This window comes from Cheilinus undulatus, linkage group 22 (genome assembly GCF_018320785.1).
Source record: "Cheilinus undulatus linkage group 22, ASM1832078v1, whole genome shotgun sequence".
NCBI lineage: Eukaryota > Metazoa > Chordata > Actinopteri > Labriformes > Labridae > Cheilinus > Cheilinus undulatus.
The window spans coordinates 29,262,234-29,281,311 of NC_054886.1; the positions used below are offsets into that span (position 1 = coordinate 29,262,234).

Consider the following 19,078-nt stretch of genomic DNA (forward strand, 5'->3'; position numbering starts at 1 on the left):
TGGTGAAAGAATGAGTTTATCTGATAATAGCTTGCATGACTTATTTTGATAAGGCATCTGTTCCTGCTGACCTGCTTAGAACTGGTTTTTGACTTTCCATTATCTGCCTTTCTCTCCCCCTGCTTTGTCAGTGTCAGATTAATAAACCTCATCTCTGTGTTATGTTTATAGGAGTGTTTGCTCAGCGCCAGCCTGGAGCCGGTTTGGTCAGGTATAGTGAAGTGGTTGTTTATCTCTCCTTACAGTACGTGGCTGTACACCTACCTGGCGTACGGAGGTAAACCGTCGGCTGATAAAAGTTTTAATGAAGCTTTTAGTGGTAGCTGAAGTTAAATAAAGTAGAAAAAGACATGATGGCAGATGTGTGACATAAAGAGGCAACATGACAACAATGAGGAAGAGCCTGTCGATCCAGTACTGCTAAGTTTTCCTTCATGTAACAAGAAGCTGACGTCCTTTTATACGTGGCTCAATAGCAGGTGTGTCCTTTTGAATTAAATGTTTGTAGGCATCTGCACTTCAACAGAAACCAGCTGACAGCCAAACTACCTCCTAACAATCAGCAGTAGTAGCTTACACACCCAGCAAATACAAAATGAACAATAGCATTCGTTTTTAGTTTTATTTGAGGGCACAGAGTCAAACATTGATTCTGTTTGAGCTTTTTTTAGTCTTTATTAACATTAAATGCTCTACTATGGTTAGCAGATAGCCAGCATGGCACTAACTGTGTCTGCAAGCTGTTTGGTATGGGACTGGTAGTGTGAGGTTTGCTTGGATTCATACAAAAGTATTTGACATTAAATAAATTGCAATAGAGGAGTTATTTGACTGACAATTGTTAGGACTAGGTAACAATTCTGATTTTACCATAATACAGAGTTTAGTCTTTGAGAGCTCAAGAAACAGCTCAAGTTAAGTCGTTATGACAGGAAAACTAGCATTTTTTTAACATTTAAAATAACGGCATAAATAAGTCAAATGTTTTAATTTAACCTTTATTTAACCAGGAAAGCCTCATTGAGATTACAATTCTCTATCTCTTTTTAAAGCTATATGTTTGAGCTTTTATGCTTTTACAGAGGATGAACATGGCCATTGGGTCCTCCATCCTTGTGATTTATGAGGTCCTCACCGTTACCTCATTTCATGTTGAAATTTTTAAATCAAGCCACTTTTTAACCACTTTTCCCACCCATTTTGCCACATATAATCCATTTTCACCGTGCTTTTGCCACTTTTAACACATTTTTGCCTCTTCAAACTCGTTTTGGCCACTTTATTGCCACTTTTTACCCATTTTTTTCTGTTATTATTACCATTTTAATTCCTTTTTTGCCACTTTTTTCAACTTTTAACGCATTATCACTACTCTTTTGCCACATTTTTATCAGTTTTTACCCATAGTTACCACTTAATGCCATGCAGTTTTACATTGTCTAACTCTTTTTTTTGCCACTTTTATACGTTTGGCACTTTTTAAAACTTAAAACCCGTGTTCACTCATATTTTGCCACTTTAACACAATTTTAACACTATTTTGCCATTTTTCAGCACTTTTATGGCCATTTCTTTACAACTAAAAACACAATTCAACTTGTTTAAGCCAGTTTTAACACAATTATACCAATGTTCTGACAGTTCTAACCCATTTTCTGCCATTTTAAACAGATTTTCATCAAAGTTTTTTGCCACTTTTAACCTATTTTCACCACACTTTTGTCACTTAAAACACCTCTTGCCAGTCTTAACTCATTTTTATAACCACTGTTTTCTACTTTTATCTCAGTTTCGTCAAACTTTTTGCCATGTTTAACACATTTTTGGCACTTTTTTTGCAACTAAAAATCCAAATTGCCTGGTTTTAGTCAGTTTTAACACAATTTAACCACTTTTTTAACAGTTTTAACCCATTTTATGCCACCTTATCACACTTTTCACATTTTTTGCCACTTTTACCCTATTTTCACCACAATTTGGCCACTTACAACACCTCTTGCCAGTCTTAACCCTTTTTAACCAGTTTTTTTTCTACTTTTATCTCAGTTTCATCAATCTTTTGCCACTTTAAAAAAAAAATTTGTAACTTAAAAGTTCATTTTACTCAATGTTGGTAATTTTTAACACATTATTACTACTTTTTTGATAGTTGTAACCCATTTTTTGCCACCTTGAACTTTTTTTCATATTTTTTGCTACTTTTAACCTATTTTCACCGCACTTTTGCCACTTACAACACCTCTTGCCAGTCTTAACCCATTTTAACCACTTTTTTCTTCTTTTATTTCAGTTTCATCAAACTTTTTGCCACTTTTAAAATTTTTTTGCAACTTAAAAGTCAATTTTACTCATTACTGCTGTTTTGACTGTTTTAACCCATTTTCTGCTACTTTTAACATAATTTCATCACATTTTTGGCCACTTTAAACACTTTTTCAGTTTTAACCCATTTTTGCCACCCATTTCATGACCTTTGTCGCCACTTTTATCTCTTTATTGTCATTTTTCACCACTTTGAACACATTTGTGGCACCTTTTTTGCAACTTTCAACTTCTTTTCTCCCATTTTTTACCGGTTTTTACCCATTTTCATTTTTTTGCCACTTTTATCCCTTTTCAGCACTTAAGCCATTTATTTCTAATTTTCAGTGTGTTTTGCCCCTTTTAAAACATTTTGCCACATTTTTACACAATATTATCACTTATTTTTTTCTTTAAACCAATATTTGCTACTTTTTGGCACTTCTTGCCCATTTTTTTCACTGCCTTTTGCCACTTTTGACCTCTCCTTTGCCATGTTTCTTTAAGAAGCCATTTTCTCCACTTTTTTGCCATTTACCCAAACCCAAAACCTGCACTGTTATTTCAATATTATGTGAGAAATAAGTCAGGATTTTGGAAAAAAATTACAAAATTTATTATCTTTCCTGGAATACTGTGTTGAATTAAATTGTATTCATGACATTTAAAAACAAGTTAATTTGTTGTAGTTTAAACAATATTTATTTATGTGTTTGTTTGTTTAAAAATCGTTTTATTGTCGGTTTGTGGTTTTCAACAGCAGATTTAAATGTCATACGTTGTAGTGTCTATCTCTTCCGGAAGGTGTCAGTGGTGAGCTCAGTCGCTAAGCCAGCCCCCACAATGACAGACCTGAAGAAGAGGAAGCCGGAATCGTTTTCATATAAATTGCAGCTCCTCCTTTGCCTCGGCCTGCATTTTTACGTTAACATTTCTGCTCATCACAATTACGGGGTCTGCTTTTAATCCAGCCGTTACCGTCAGGCTAAATATTTTACACTGTCGTCATGTCTTTGCGGAAAAGAACCCTCCAAGAAGATAACGGCGAGCAGGACGAAGTGCTGCCCGTCTCCAAGAAGTCCTGGACGGGGGGGAAGAGGCACGTCGCCGCGCTGATTCTGGCTCGGGGTGGGAGTAAAGGAATCCCCCTGAAAAATATCAAAATGCTAGCGGGAGTTCCTCTCATTGGATGGGTGCTGAGGGCGGCGGTGGACTCCGAACTTTTTGACAGGTACAGTATATTTCTCTGGGTTATTGCCTCATACTTCCAGTGAAGGTTTTTAGTATTACTGTCATTACCAAAACTCGTCATTTCTAGGGCTGGACGGTAAATCCTGATTTGAAGACACGTAAATATTTTTTTTAAATAAGGTTAAAGGTAAGGCAGTAACGTTTTAAAGCGCCTCTTTGATATTTAGCCTCAGTGTATATGGCTTAGATCTGCCTTTGTGTTTATTTTATCTTTACTAAAAATAAAATATCAAAACATATAATTAGCTAAAACAATATGGAGATGTGATTTTTAGTCTGTGTTGCCCTCTATATAACACCCTCTAAATCTCCTCTACATACATGATCTACTGCAGAAATAGACACTGTAAAGAAATGCATAATTCACATACAGATACCTTTCAAGTTTGACAGAAGTTGCTGAGATTTTCAATTCCACATGTACAAATAATATGATCCCTGTTGTTTTAATGATGTGTACTTATGATAACTTCACATGGCAGGTGTACAGAGCAGGAAAGACATCATCAAACCCTGCACAGGTAGTCTAAATTGTGCAAAAACATTAGCAACCTTTAAAATATCTGTAATAGGGCAGCTAAATTATCGCAAAAATTATTTTCATTATTAATTAATACGATTCTTAGACACTACAATCTACATTACATGCATTTATGAAACTCAAAACACTTTAAAAACAAGCATTAATGGAATGTAATAAGAGAAGATATGTAAATATATAAATATAATGATGTGTAATTACTATTTATAAACAGAAATTTACTCTGATGGCCCAAACAGAGCAACAAACACTGAAATATCTACCAAATAGAAAAGCCCTTGGACAAAACAAAAAAATTTACTCACAGTTATTTTGTTTTCCTGTTCAAAGTATACCAAAATTGTCATTCAGATTGAAGCTTGAATAATATTACAGCCCTAGTTTGTAATATTTTGCACTTTAGATTGTATGCTGGAGTTATCATGTACTTTGTGAGTTATTTTCATTTTTAGAGTGACTCTTAAAAAGCAGTTTGGGTCCCAGAGCGGATGTTTTTGTTGATCAAAACTCACAATGATTGTTATCCCTATCGTCTATCACTGGATGCGCAAAATCCTTTATGCATGCCATGATTTGGTCTCATGCCAGACTGTATATCCAGGCACTCAAAGCATAAAAAGTGCAAAAACATGACCAAAAAAAAAAAAAAAAAAAAGGAAAAGGACCCAATTAAAGATATATCAATAAGTTTTTATTTTAAAAAGGAGAAAAACCAAAACACCACAAAACTTACTTGATACTTGAAAAGAAAGTCCAATAATTCCAAAATAGACAAGGTCCAATCTAAAAGTCCAAACTTATTGCCAGGAAAATTCACACAAGGAGGAATCGCTCACCAGGTGAAGGCAAGACAGGAACTGACAGACAGGGAAGGCAGCTCACCAGCTAAATAGGCAAGGTGTGTTTAGAGAAAGGTGTGACAAACAAAACACAGGTGGAACTGTTGAGAGACAAACAAAGTTAGGAAGAAAACTAGAGACTATACACAACATGGGAAACTCAACAACAGAATAAATGTAAAGGAAACAAGAACACAGAAAGGGAAAGATAGCTGAAAATCATTAATTACAGGAAACTAAAACTTGGGAAATACTTAGAATAGACAATGAAAATGGGAACAAAAGAGAGTTATATGGTAAAATTAAACAAAAATAGAAATACATGTGGGCAAAAACAGGGGACAAGGAGGACTCAGTAAATTATACAAATGCTAGAAATACAGGAAGTTTGAAATACAAGGGAAGCAGATGACACCATACAACTGGAAACAAAACTCGAACACTGAAACAAAATCAAGACCATGTCAGGTAGCTCCCCTTCAAAGGATATTCCTCAAATCACAACAAAACAAATCTAGAGCCAAAGGAATGTTCAAAGGGAGTTGGGTGGGTGGGGGGGGACAGAGGAGGGACTTGGGACCAGAAGGTACGGGGCTAATAGGGCAGCAGTTCAGAGGGACTGCCTGGAGGCTGATGAGGGGTGCAGAAGGGTGGACTGGAGGCTGACCAGAGGAGCAGGACAGATTAGGGGGGTAGCTGACCCACCAGGTTCGTGAAACAGGTCCAGTGGTTGACCAGGTGACTCAAACAGGCATTGGCCAGATATCTGATGGGTAACCAGGAACAGGTGTTGGTTTGATCTCTGACAGGGAAGTAGGAACTGGGGAACCAGAAGCAGGCATTGGCAGGGTCTCTGACAGATAACAAGCTGCTTGTGTAGGCAGGGCCTTGGACAGGAAACGGGGAGCTTGCACCGACAGGGTCTCTGACAGAAAACCAGGTGCTCTGTTGAGGCTGGTGACTGAGGTATTTCAAAGCTTGGAGAGAGTCAGAGAAACATTGGCACAGGGAGGCACAGTCACTGGAGTACAGGGAAGAAGAGTCGCTGAAATATAGGGAGACAGATTCTCAATGGGACACAGGGAGGAAGAGTCACCAGGGCAAAGGGAGGCAGAGTAATAGTGGGACAGGGAGGCACAGTCACTGATTCGCAGAGAGGCAGAGACAGTTGGGCACAGGGGGGAAGAGTCACAGGGTCATAGGGAGGCAGGGTCAGTGGAGTAGAGGATGACAGAGACACCTGGGCACAGGATGACAGCGACACTGGGACACAGGGAGGCACAGTCACTGTTTCACAGGGAAGCAGAAACATTTGGGCACATGGAAGGAAGAGTCACAGGGAGGCAGAGTCTCCGGAGCACAGGGAGGGAGAGTCACTGGGGCACAGGATGACAGAGTCACCGGGGCACAGGGAGGCAGAGTCTCTGGAGTACAGGGAGGCACAGTCACTGTTTCACAGGAAGGCAGGGACATTTGAGCACAGGGAGGCAGAGTCTCTGGAGCACAGGGAGGTAGAGCCAGATCAGAACACTTGAGTCTTGGACTGGTGATATGACTTCTTGCATTCGTATGCTGGCTACTGATGCTTAGGTCGAGGCTTGGGCTGATTGGACAGTTTCGTAGGCTTAGGCTTGAGCCTTTTGCACTTTAGGTTGGGACTTACACTGAGGCTTGTGCACCATTGCCTGAGACTAAGGTTTGGGCTGAAGGAGTGATAGCTTGGGCTGAGGCTTGAGAGCAAGGTCCAGTGAGGAGTTTGATGACATAGAAACTGGAAATTTTTGCGAGGTTACCAGGGATCCTTTGAAGGCCTCCACAAAGCCAGAGCAAATGAATTCCTTGCCCCAGTCCAGAGAAAATACTGGATCCGTAGTGCACAGTTCATTGGTCGTCAAGACAGGAACAGAATGAGGAAGAAAATACTTTAGAAGCCTTTATTGCAATGGAAAAAAACATTTCTACTACTTAGGTCTTCATGGGTTTGCAAACAAAAATATCCTCAACAGTCGACACATGCTGGCTTATTGAAACATTAGCCCATAATAACAAAGGCTTTTTGAATACTTCCTTGTTTTTGCAGGCCTAGAGTTTCTGGTTTTTCCCCTTTTGGTGTGTGTATTTCTCCTGTTCACCAAGAGCACCCAACACTGTAGGTCATTTGTTTGACTTTGACTATATTGAGTGGACAGTGTCGTAACGTGTGTTTAGCCTCAGCTAGGTCATTGCAGCCATTAAACTTTTGAAACAGTGCTGTAAGATTTAAGTCAAAAATGCAGGAGAACCACAGCAGGATTAAAGAGAAACTTCATCTTCTGAGCTTTGAAAATTTTGAAGGTTTTCTAGTTTGTGTCTTTTGTTTGAAGAGGAACCAAACCATCAGACCATTGTTTCAGATGAAGACTCGTGCAGTTGGGGTTTAGCAGTCTATCTTGAATGATTTTGACATTATAGTGAATAAAAACCTGAAAAGCAGCATAGACTGAATGATGATGTGGCTGTCCAGGGACAGCAGTAAGAGGGGATTGGGTGTGGTTACCCCCCTCCTTCCCAGCTGTTGGCTTTTTTTTTTTTCTTTTTTTTTTAAAGAAGGGAAGATGCACCTCAGCTGAAACTCTGCTGTCACTCTGTAAGATCTCAAATGGTCTCTTCCATTATTATGTGTTATACTTTTGCTCAGAGGACTCAAAAATTACCACAGTATCTTTCACAAGAGATTGTTTTACCTTCCTGTCTCACAGCCTTTGGGCTTTCAGCTTTCTTTGTAAAACGCCCTACAGGATGACATTAAGAAGTGTAACTCTATCTGCAGCTTTAAAAACAAGCTGAAACTTCTACTGAAACACACACGGCTCAGTTACTGTTGACTTTATGCCACTGCCTCAGTTTGAATGATGGGTGTGTGATGTACAGCTCCGTCTTATTGGGTTGTTTGTTTTATACTCCAATTTTTTTCTGTGATCTTTTTGTTGCAACCTGCCAAAGATTAGGGAAAAGCTGCCTTATTATCCCCTCAACAACCTTATGTTTTTTAGCAGCTGGTCATGACCAGCTATTGACTCATTGAGTGCCAGCCCTTTTATAAAATGGAAAGTGGCTTGTGCCAGCGTTTTTGGCCATTTTGAGTCATCTTTCAAGACCCACAGAATATTTTGTACTATTACCCTGAAAACACAGAATAGCTCAAATGAAAGAAGAAACTCTCTATTTTATCAAGCAAAAACGTTTGTTTGCAGCTTGTTCCATTCTTGATTTATCTGAAGTTAAATAGAGGCTAGTTTCACTCAAAGACCACTTTTTTTCTAGAAAGCTGAGAAAAATGCATTTTTGTGAAAGAGTCTGTCAAGCAAAACTGTGATTTGAATGTTATAATTGTGCCTTCAATGACATAAAAGACATCTGAAAATTGTATTACAACTGTTATTTTATTGTAAAATTAATAAAAATAAATACAAAATACAGCACAATACAACTAGACGGCTGCCACAGGACCCCCCTATATGCCCACGTCCTCTCCTGCTTGCATGTCCCCTGGCACTGCCTGTAAATTAAAGTAAATAGAAGTAATATAATATATAATATGTTACATATATTATATAACTTCTATAATATAGAATTTTTTTGTTCTTACCTCTTTTTCTGCCAACAGAACTGTGTGGGGTTTGCTCTTCTCTCAAGTAGGGTTCTGAAATCACAGGAAAGCATGAGTGATGGTTTCATTCGATAAATTTGGCTGAATAATCAGTGGGTTCCCAACGTTAACTTACCTCCATCGCTCTGGGACGGAGAACAAGATCCGCTCCACTCACTTGGCAGCCATTCCTCAGAGTCTGGGTTGGAAAAGTCCGTATCATTTTATAGGTTGTAAAGAACTGAAAATGGTCATTTGTTGAGTTTGTAGCATTAGGAGGTCATATTTACTGAAATCAAAGCTATTTCAATCAAAAACATCTTAACAGGCCAAGTTCCATGTTAACATAGGAGCCCTTCTTTGATATCACCTTCACTATTCTTGCTTCCATTGAACTTGTGAGTTTTTGGAGAGTTTCTGCTTGAATTTCTTTGCAACATGTGTGAATATCCTCCCAGAGCTGCTGTTTTGATGTGAACTGCCTCCCAACCTCATAGATCTTTAGCTTGAGGATGCTCCAAAGGTTCTCAACAGGGTTGAGGTCAGGAGAGGATGGGGGCCCAACCATGAGTTTCTCTCCTTTTATTCCCATAGCGGCCAATGACACAAAGGTATTCTTTGCAGCATGAGCTGGTGCATTGTCATGCATGACGATCATTTTGCTACAGAAGGCACTGTTCTTCTTTTTGTACCATGGAAGAAAGTGGTCAGTCAGAAACTCTATATACTTTGCTGAGGTCATTTTCACACCTTCAGGGACCCTAAAGGGCCTACCAGCTCTTTCCCCATAATTCCAGCCCAGAATATGACTCCGCCCCCTCCTTGCTGACGTCGCAGCCTTGTTGGGACATGGTGGCCATCCACCAACCATCCACTACTCCTCCATCTGGACCATCCAGGGTTGCACAGCACTCACCAGTCAACAAGACTGTTTGAAAATGAGTCTCCATGTATTTCTGGGCCCACTGCAACTGTTTCTGCTTGTGAGCATTGGTTAGGGGGGGCTGAATAGTAGGTTTATACATGACTGCCAGTCTCTAGAGGATTCTTCACCTTGAGGTTTGTGGGACTCCAGAGGCACCAGCACCAATATCTAATGTTTTCATACCTTGTCCAAGGCATTGCACTATTTGACGCTTTATGGCAGCAGAGGGATTCTTTTTTTCCTATATTGCTTGAAACCTGTGGTCTGCTTAATAATGTAGAATGTCCTTCTTAAGTAGTTTTCCTTGTACATGATCAAATATATCTGAATAATGCTGGGAGCCACTGATCTGATCACCTGGTTAAAACCCTGGTGTCCGCACTCGAAGCATTGCATTTGTACACCCTAGCGTAATCATGCAGGCTCATCGGATCATCAGCCAGTAAACATGAAGAGGATTACAGTCAGATCAAATTTAAACTTTATTTTATGATGTAGGATTACTGATAAAACAATGCACTTGTAAAATCGTACATAAAATCCTTTGAAGTATTACAGTTTACTTCTACCACAGTAGTTATATGGATATGGAATTTTTGAAATAACAACTTAGCTGATTCTTTGACCAAAGAAACTCACCAGAGTTTGTCCAACAGGTCACATGTTTTCCCCCATGATACCTCTCTTCTCTGAATCAGCTCTCCGTTTCCTCTAGGTTTACAGCTCCTGGGGGTTGATGATAATGGCTGTTATCATATAAATGTGTGACAAAGGGACACATAACTTAAAGTTTTAATAATGGTTATAACCTTCTCTTTTCTAGTGTTTGGGTATCGACAGATCATGATGAAATCGAGAAGGTGGCTAAAGCATGGGGTGCCAAAGTTCACCGCAGGAGTCCTGAAGTCTCCAGAGACTCTTCTTCATCACTGGAGACCATCCAAGAGTTTGTCAGGCTCAACCCAGGTACACCCACGCCAGCAGGATGTGTGGACTAGGATGTTATCAAGCTTGTGTCTGTTTGAACAGTGACTGCAGCTGTAAATGTTGACTTCTTCTTTTTGCAGAGGTGGATGTCATCTGTCACATTCAGGCTACCTCCCCCTGTCTCCACCCGTTCCACCTGAAGGGGGCGCTGGAGATGATCACTAAGAAGGGCTACGACTCGGTGTTTGCGGTGGTGAGGAGGCATCAGTTCCGCTGGATGGAGATCAAGAGGGGAAGTAAGTTGAGGAATGTAGGATTGCTCCTAAACATGGAAATCAAAAAAATACTTTATCAAACAAAAATGAAAAAAGAAAAACTTACTAAACATTAAACCACCGTTTTTGTTTCATTGATGAATTTCAAATACTGAGGGAGAAAAGCTGTTAAAAGTCACAAACAAGCCATCTCAATAAGGCCAGATTGTTTATGTGACAACTAGGATCTGGTTTATGAGCCAGTTTCTTTTCCTTTATTGTTGTTATTTAGTGGACAAAACTAAGGAATAAGCTTTTTCACACCCTCTACCTCTGGCACACCACACACTAAAGGACTAAAACACATTAATAGTAGGAGTGGTTGGTAGTACCTAATCCTGGGGTAATTAAAAAGCCAAGGTATTGCTTCAGTGGGGTTGTGTAAAGAGTGAATGTAAATAATAAATGTCTTAAGGGTGTGTCTGTTTCCAGCAGCTCTGTCTCCTGTGTTATAAAAGTGACACCTGAACTCCTATGAATGATGTAGGGCTTATTTTTCAAACAACAAGGCTGTGATAACAAGACTCCATTTAGACGTCACAGCATGGCACCACAGTGAAACGGCTCCACTGCTTGGAGTATGATCCATGAAAATGTGGGTTTAAAAAGCTTTAATCCTTCTTGAGAAATGACCTGGAGTTTATTCTTAACATGTAGTATCCTGCTGGCGAGGGAGCAGGTACCCGCGAGAAAGATGCTCGGTATGGTAGGTCTGTCTGGGGCCCTGCTGCCTTCCCACACAACACCGTCTCTGCCTACTCCCCAACTGAACTGACTGTAGGAGTTGTGATGCCTCTGCGTCCTCCTTTCGGTCTCCACATGTTGCAGCTGCCTAAAATCTATAGCCAGGCATACACTGTCAGCCTTCAAACCTATTCTTACCTGTTTTTTGAGTCTGCAGTGCGTAGTTTATGAAGACACAACGGCCGACCTCTGCCCAATCATATAACCATATAATAATAAATGGGTTAACCATGTAACAGTTTTATAACATCTTGCCGAGCCAGCCTAAGAGAGAGAGGCAAACAGCACTGCGCATGGAAAATGACTGAGAAGTGACAAAAAGAATCAGCTGATCATCTGTCCTGACAGTATTTCTCAGTTATCAGTGAGTAGTGCAAACAGCGCTGTAGACTTCTGTGTTTTAGCGGACCGATGCTGTCTCGTATGTAGCTGATCAGCTACGTGGATCATCACTGCTCTCTTTATTATACAGTCATGGAGGAAAGTATTGGCACCCCTGGAATTTTTCCAGAAAATACACCATTTCTCCCAGAAATTGTTGCAATTACAAATGTTTTTGGTATACAAGTGTTTATTTCCTTCCTGTGCACTGGAACAACACAAAAAGGCAGAAGAAAAAAGCCAAAATGGACATAATTTTACATGAAACTCAAAAAATGTGCCGAACAAAATTGTTGACAGCGGCACCAGCCCGATCGCTAGTTAGCACCCACAGCTGCGGGGTCAAGATAAATCTCAGAAACTTCTCTTTTTGCTTCAGAAGTCCATTGGTCATTTGGACATGCTGCTGTGCCAGCTAACTTTCTAAACAAACTACCGGTAAATGGGTTAGGGTTAGGGTTTGTGTCAGTAAACCGCGCTGTCATTGGCTCGTGAGAGTTGAGTCGGGAGGCAGGGATTAGATTAGGCTGTAAGAGCTGATTGATTGACATGTCTGTCAGCTACTGTAGGCAGACTGTACCAAGCGGGAAGAGCTGTAATAAGTTACTATGTATAACTTCACATGCAAAATATCCCCATGCCACTGCGCTGCAATGGGCAAATGCGGGTGCACCAGCTGTGCGTATGCGTGCCCATGGCCCAATATTTAATCGGAGCAGAGGCAGGGATAAAAGGGGAGAAGGGGAGAACTGAGGTCTTCTTCTTTGTCTTTTTTGTGTTTTTCTTGATAGAAATTTTCCGTTCTTTCTCTCAAAGGTGTCCTGGACTATCCATCATCTTTGTTGTCCTAGGTTTCAACATATGTTGTCAACTTAACTGTGGAAACACACTACAATTCCAAGATATAATTCAAGAGTGCATCTTTCTTGCTGCCAACTTCTCTGGTTGCCCGGCAACAGGCCAGTTGACAGCAGCGTTAGTTTCGTTAACTAAAACTATGACTCAAAATGTTTGTCAGGAGCCTTTATTCGATGAGAAAACACTACACTAAGACCAGCCAAAAATAGATCTTTGATGACTAAAACTGACAAGAAGTAAGTTTAGTATTCGTCTAGATGACCCAAACTAGATTAAATGTTATTTAAATTTTGTTGGATATTCAAAATCCATGATATTTCTCCACTGTGGGTAAATCTGTCAAAAGACAATGCATCTGTAGTTTTTCGCCTCTCAGTTGTAGAAAGCAGGATGGGCATAGAACACACTACCATGACTTGGTAACTGATAAGGTAAGAGAATAAATGTTTGGGCTAAAAGTAAAGACTGAAATGAGAGGACTTTTCTATGGACTAAACTATAAAGGGTAGAAATGACTAATTTGTGACTAGTCTAAAAGGCATGAACACTGCTTGACAGTCTGGTGGTTGTTTTACAATCAAGTTTTTGGGGGATTTTTTATAGTAGTTCCTCTGCTTTTGAGGTTACGGCTTGGTCTGCACTAGAATCACTGCACTATGTTTCCTGCCTCCACAGATTAAGTTTACACTGAGACCTTCAAGGTCAGGCAACCTTACATGATCCGTCATTGTTACTTCACTCCAGTACAGTGAAGACGCCACAGCTACACTGATAGGGACAGCAGTATCCAAAACAACTAAGGCTTTGACAACAGACTTTTATCATCTCTCTTGTTGTCAGTGGAGTGGCTCTAGTTTCTTTTACATGTTGACCTTGCATTTACCGCTCTGTTGCAGCAGAGTTTAGGTGATAATCCTTACCCAAACACAAGGAATAACCATAATGTTCAGTAGAGTGACATTCCTTCAGCTGAGTGGTTAAATCCCTAAGAGCCTTTCATCCATTTGTACTACTAAAGTCAATTCTTCCTGAGCAAGATATGCCAGATACTTCAACATAGGGTTGTCATTGTATTAGAATTTTAAACTTTGACAGGATTCTAGTGAAAATTAAACGGTACAGGTACATTTTTGATACAATAGCAAAAATATAGAAGTCCTTGAAGCTCAGTGGGTGATTTATTTGATATATGGGTAGGTACTTTATTAATCCCAAGGGATAGGGTCCGTAAGAAAGGACCAGATAGATGGACGGAAAGACAACTCAAGATCATGATGCCTCCAGAGCCTGGCATTAGGCAGATCATATTAAATACATCATTAAAAACTATAACACAGTCTCAGTTTATTTATTAACTCTTTCTCTTTGTCTTTGCAGGTAATGAGATGACCAAGCCGTTCAATATCGACCCCTTACACCGACCACGGCGTCAGGACTGGGACGGAGAGCTGTGTGAGAACGGCTCTTTTTACTTCGCCACCAAAGAGCTCTTAGTGACCCAAGGAGTAATGCAGGTAATGGTGCAGGACAATCAGTGTATTTTTGCCTAAATAGATCTTTTTAAAATAGGTCGTAGAACAGGTTAGGTTTTAGGATTTTTATGTTCAAATTCAGAAATGTAACTCCTTTTTTAAACAAACCACTTACTCATGTTGTTTAATCGTACTTGTATGTTGTCCCTTTCTCCTCAGGGAGGTAAGATAACGTACTTTGAGATGATGCCCGAGTACAGTGTGGACATAGATGTGGACATTGACTGGCCTGTGGCAGAGCAGAGGGTCCTCAGGTGAGACAGGAAAGAAAAATATAAATGAGTTGACTTTTGTCATCTCGCTACCATCCTAATCCTGCTCTTGAAATAACCTGTTTTACCACTTCATTTTGTGTGGAAGTTTCTGCTGCTGCCAGCATGAAAAAATTTGAAGGTAGAAGGTAGTACTGGTCGTGAACACTAGGGGGCAGTATGATGACAAAATATGCTATTATGTACATGTGATCGGGCTAGGCTGACATTAATCGTAAGTTAAAAAAAAGATATCACATTATAAGCAAGAGGTGATACTGCCTTCTGACAGTAGGTGGCACTACAGCATACAGCGATAAAGGGCCCCTGCACTCCAGCTTGTCAGGGACTGTGGCATATGCAAGGTGTCTGCAAGCTGTGTGCTGAAGCACAGCAGAGAAACTGTCCTCGCAGGTCTGTAATCAGATGTGAAATAAAGCACATTGTACACAGTATATGAAGTAGTACTGGTCATCAACGCTAGGTGGCAGTGTGAAAACAAAGAATGCTAATATGTAGATGTGATCAGGCTAGGGCTGATTTATCATGTAAAGTGAAAAGAAAATGTCACATCATAAGTAAGAGGTGATAATGCCTCCTTACAGTAGGTGGCACAACAGCATATCCTTAAAATTAATCTTTAAATATGTTCTGGGGCTAATCCTGATCATTCGTGTGAGATTTGAAGCAAATCATATGAGAACTTGCCAACTTCCTTTGAAATTGGCGAGATATTGAAATCCTCACCATTGTAAGTCAGGCGTCCCTTAATGAAACACCTTCATGTTAAGGATAGATATTAAATTACTGCAGCCTTCTATCAAAATCTGAGCTCGATAGGTTCAACATTGTAACAGTAATAAATTATTTTTGTCACTTCCTGTTGCTAGGAGAGGGCGTTTTGATGAGATGTTTGCATGTAGGCATATTCAGTCTGTTGTCTTGCCAAAAACCTGAGAACACAGAATAATATATACAAAAGTTACAACAGGTTTACGTCTTTTTTTTAAGTCTTATTTTGAAATTGACATGAGCTGGTTGACTTCCTGTTGGGATTTGGGTATAGGTCCAAGAGGGTTTTTTTTGTTGGGGTAATGATGATGCATATGCAAGCTAAAGATTATAATTGTAGGTGTAATGGTGCACATCACTGAATGTTTAAGTTTATTTTGGAGTAAAAAATCATAATTCCGACAAGAAATTTTACTTTAACAGTAGGGGGCGCCGTGAAAAAGTTAAAAAGTTGACGCAGGGATGGCTTCAGACTCAAAGTGTGATCGTCCCTGTGAAGTTTGGTAATGACTGACAAAGGCACATTAAAGTTATATGGAATTATTGTTCCTGGAACACTGCCAAAAAGTAGTAAAAGTACCAACTTTGGCCTCCAGTCACAGTCCTGCCATATGGTGAAGAAGTTTGTACAACTTTAGATCTCCAACTTGTCTAGAATGGGGAAAGAAAATCTGGAGTCTATCAGATAAAATCCCTCAGAGGAGTACATCAAGATGTAAAACCTGTCTTTGGTGATAAAGGAGAAGATTTGATGTTTTAGATGTTTACCGTGCACTTCCTGTACATTCTAGAGGATGGTTCCAGGAAACTTTTTTTTGCCCCCATCTAAGCCTGATACATACATGTACCAATTCTAATACAGACGGCTTGTACCCTGTTGGGCCCCTTTTGGATAGACTTGCACAATTACACCACCAAATGCAAATTTACAATGGGGGGAAATTTCCTGGAAAATTTAGTGAGTTTTTTTTTATAATGTTAAGGCCTCCAAATTAGCAGTTTATTTGCTCTAATGATAATAAAAGACATCACCTACAGTCTCAGTGGGGTCTTTGCTCTGAGGTTGGCCCTAATGATTTGCAATTTCTGCCATTTATTTGCATTCCTCTTGACTTTAATGTCTAGAAATGTCCTCCCTTGAACTTCTCTGTCTTAAACACTTTGCATATTGTTTGGTCAGTGTTTATCTGTTTTTATAATGTTTAGGAGGCCAGGATGTTTTTTCAAGTCTTTTTTACTGTTTCCTCCTGCAGGTATGGTTACTTTGGTCGGGACATCCCTGAGATGGTCCACCTGTTGTTCTGTAACGTCTCCGGGTGTCTGACGGAAGGCAGGATCTTTCTGTCAGCATCAGGAGAGGAGATGGTATCCATCAACACCAGAGACACCATGGGCATCCGTATGCTGCAGAAAGAAGGCGTGGAGGTGCAGATTTACCTACACCTTGATAACTTCTTTGGTTAAGTGGCTCCTGTCAGGATATTAATCAGTACGCTTTGCGTTCCTCCACCAGGTGGTGCTGTTGACTTCCAGCGTCGACCCTGTGTCTCAGGGGCTGGCTGACAAATTGGCTAAGAGGACAGGCTGTGAGGTGATACAGGTGGGGGACGAGCCGCTGGATTCTCTGAAGCTGATGGTGGGGCAGAGGAACCTGAACTGGAAGGACGTGGCATACATGGGTAAGACGCACCTTTACTGGGACTCATCACTGGCCTCTAGGAGCCACTGAGAGCTACATAACTTTTTAAGATCATTATTGTAATTTGCATTTGCAGCATCAATAGGAAGTGAGCAACAGGTTTTTATTTCATTATCAGCTGGTTAATTTCTCCGTCTTTCCTCCCTCCCTATTCTCTCCTCTTAGGTAACGATAAACAGGACGTCAACTGTCTGAACCTGGCAGGTTTGAGCGCAGTACCCAGGGATGCACCAGTGGTCGCCATTAACGCTGCAAAGTACACCTGCCACAGCCAAGGGGGAAAGGGAGCTATGAGAGAGTTTGCCGAACACATTCTCCTGCAGATACAAAAAGCAAGGTCGCAGTTGGAGCAGGACCGAATTGACCGCAAAAACTTCTAATTTTAAGAGAATAATGAATATAATCTGCGTGAGAGCAAGTTTAGAGTGAATGCAGTTTCTGCACGAATGATTGAAGCAATCAAACCCTGCAATTGTAGATCAAAAATGAAATAATATCGAAGATGCATTATAAATTTTAGAGCTAGAGATAGCAGATTTTACAAAATCACTTGTTTGCAATCATTCAGGATTTCCTGTTTGCTTCTAGATATTAGATTTTTATGCATGCTTTTAAGTTATTTTCCAAATAGAAGGATTTTTATCAATGCTGTGAAAACCAAAATGGGATCAGAATTTAACAAATCATTGGGTATCGTAGCACTCAGGGCATGAAGCAGAATTCGCTCATCATCAGACGAGGTCGAGTGTAAAGAAGCGCAACTTAAAGAGACAGGATAATGAAAACATGATCTTTATCTTGAACCACAGCTTATGAAACAGTTTCTCTCCTCTTTCAATTCAAGTAGAGGACTAGAGCTTCATCCAACCACGGTACAGCCCGTTTTAGTTTGAAATCTCACCAAATAGTGCCCGAAAGTCTTCATCTTTTATTTATATGTATGATTAGACTTCGAAATTAATAAAGCCTTGCTGTTTTGTATTTTAAGTAAAATATTTTTAACCAAATTATAGATGTTAAATGTCCAAAATGTGTGTTGTCAAGTCCTCCATACTTCCATACCTGTAATTGTCACATGTTTGAACAACCGATCATCTCTGTTTGCTTCATGAACTGCCTGTTTAAAGCATCTGTTAAATTAAAGGTTTTCTTTCTGCCTTCTCAACCTGAAGATTGATGTAGCCCCCATGTCTGTGTTGTTAATTTGAAGCTAAATTACTGAGCCAACCAGCTAAGCTTTGAAAAAAAGACTGGGAGCAAAGAAAACATGCTAGCTTGGCTCTTTTTAAGGAAACTTGTGGAGTTTCTAACTGTATGTAGTTTGTTGATATGTGAAAAACTACAAACAAAACATGTTTTTTTTTTTGCATAGTATTCCAATTCCGTAGCATTTTATGATTGGTAGCAGGGACTTCCTGTAAATAGTCGAGTGTTGTGAGTCTTAGGCAAGGCTAAGCTTTAGATAACATGCTAGCAAAGGCTTTGATTCAAACAGTTAAGTCTTGGTGTAAATCTTAGGGTGAGGCTAAGCTAAAAAAGCATGCTAGCAGTTTCTTCAAATTAACATATTAGCTTTGTTTTAAGTTGTTAGGCAAGGCGAAGATAAGTAAATATGCTAGCAGTAGCTTTAGACTGGAAGTTGCCCTGCATTTAATTCTTAAGGCAAAGATTAGCTTGGGTAAAATGCTAGCAATAGCTTTGAATTAATAGCCTAGCCTTGTTGTAGTCTTAAGGCAGAGCTAAACTAAGCTAACATGCTCACAGGGGCTTTACTGAATAGTCTACGACAAGGCTAAGCTAACATGCTAGCAGTAGCTTTAGATTGGTAGTTTACCCTTGCTTAAGACTTAGGGCAAGGCTGAGCTTTGAAAACATGCTGGCGGTAGCTCACATTAGCAGTTTTCACTTTTTTAAGTCTTAGCAAGGCTAAGCTTTGAAAACATGCCGACAGTAGCTTAGAAAGAACAGTGTAACTTTTTTTTTTTCTAAAGGCAAGGCTAACCTAACGCACTCATAGTGGCTTCACTTTAAAATTTTCCCTTGTTTTAAGTCCTACTACAAGGCTAAGCTAAGAAAACTTGCATTAGCTTTAAAT

General features: G+C 39.9%; 1 protein-coding gene across 1 annotated transcript; it reads left to right on the plus strand.

Annotated features, from left to right (window-relative positions):
- Positions 1–3,169: 3,169 nt before the first annotated feature.
- Positions 3,170–18,154, plus strand: cmasa (cytidine monophosphate N-acetylneuraminic acid synthetase a). The gene is made up of 8 exons (XM_041779815.1): positions 3,170–3,532; positions 10,309–10,451; positions 10,553–10,708; positions 14,087–14,223; positions 14,401–14,495; positions 16,538–16,709; positions 16,798–16,963; positions 17,149–18,154. The coding sequence occupies exons 1-8, from the start codon at positions 3,309–3,311 to the stop codon at positions 17,361–17,363; spliced, it is 1,308 nt and encodes a 435-aa protein (XP_041635749.1). The 5' UTR covers positions 3,170–3,308; the 3' UTR covers positions 17,364–18,154.
- The last annotated feature ends 924 nt before the right edge of the window (positions 18,155–19,078 follow it).

What these genes read in the sequence shown, in the direction of transcription:
- cmasa (XM_041779815.1), top strand. Translation starts at nt 3,309, where the DNA reads ATGTCTTTGCGGAAAAGAACCCTCCAAGAAGATAACGGCGAGCAGGAC. An exon ending in GACTCCGAACTTTTTGACAG is followed by an intron (nt 3,533 to 10,308) that starts GTACAGTATATT and finishes TCTCTTTTCTAG; the next exon opens with TGTTTGGGTATCGACAGATC. An exon ending in TGCAGAAAGAAGGCGTGGAG is followed by an intron (nt 16,710 to 16,797) that starts GTGCAGATTTAC and finishes TTCCTCCACCAG; the next exon opens with GTGGTGCTGTTGACTTCCAG.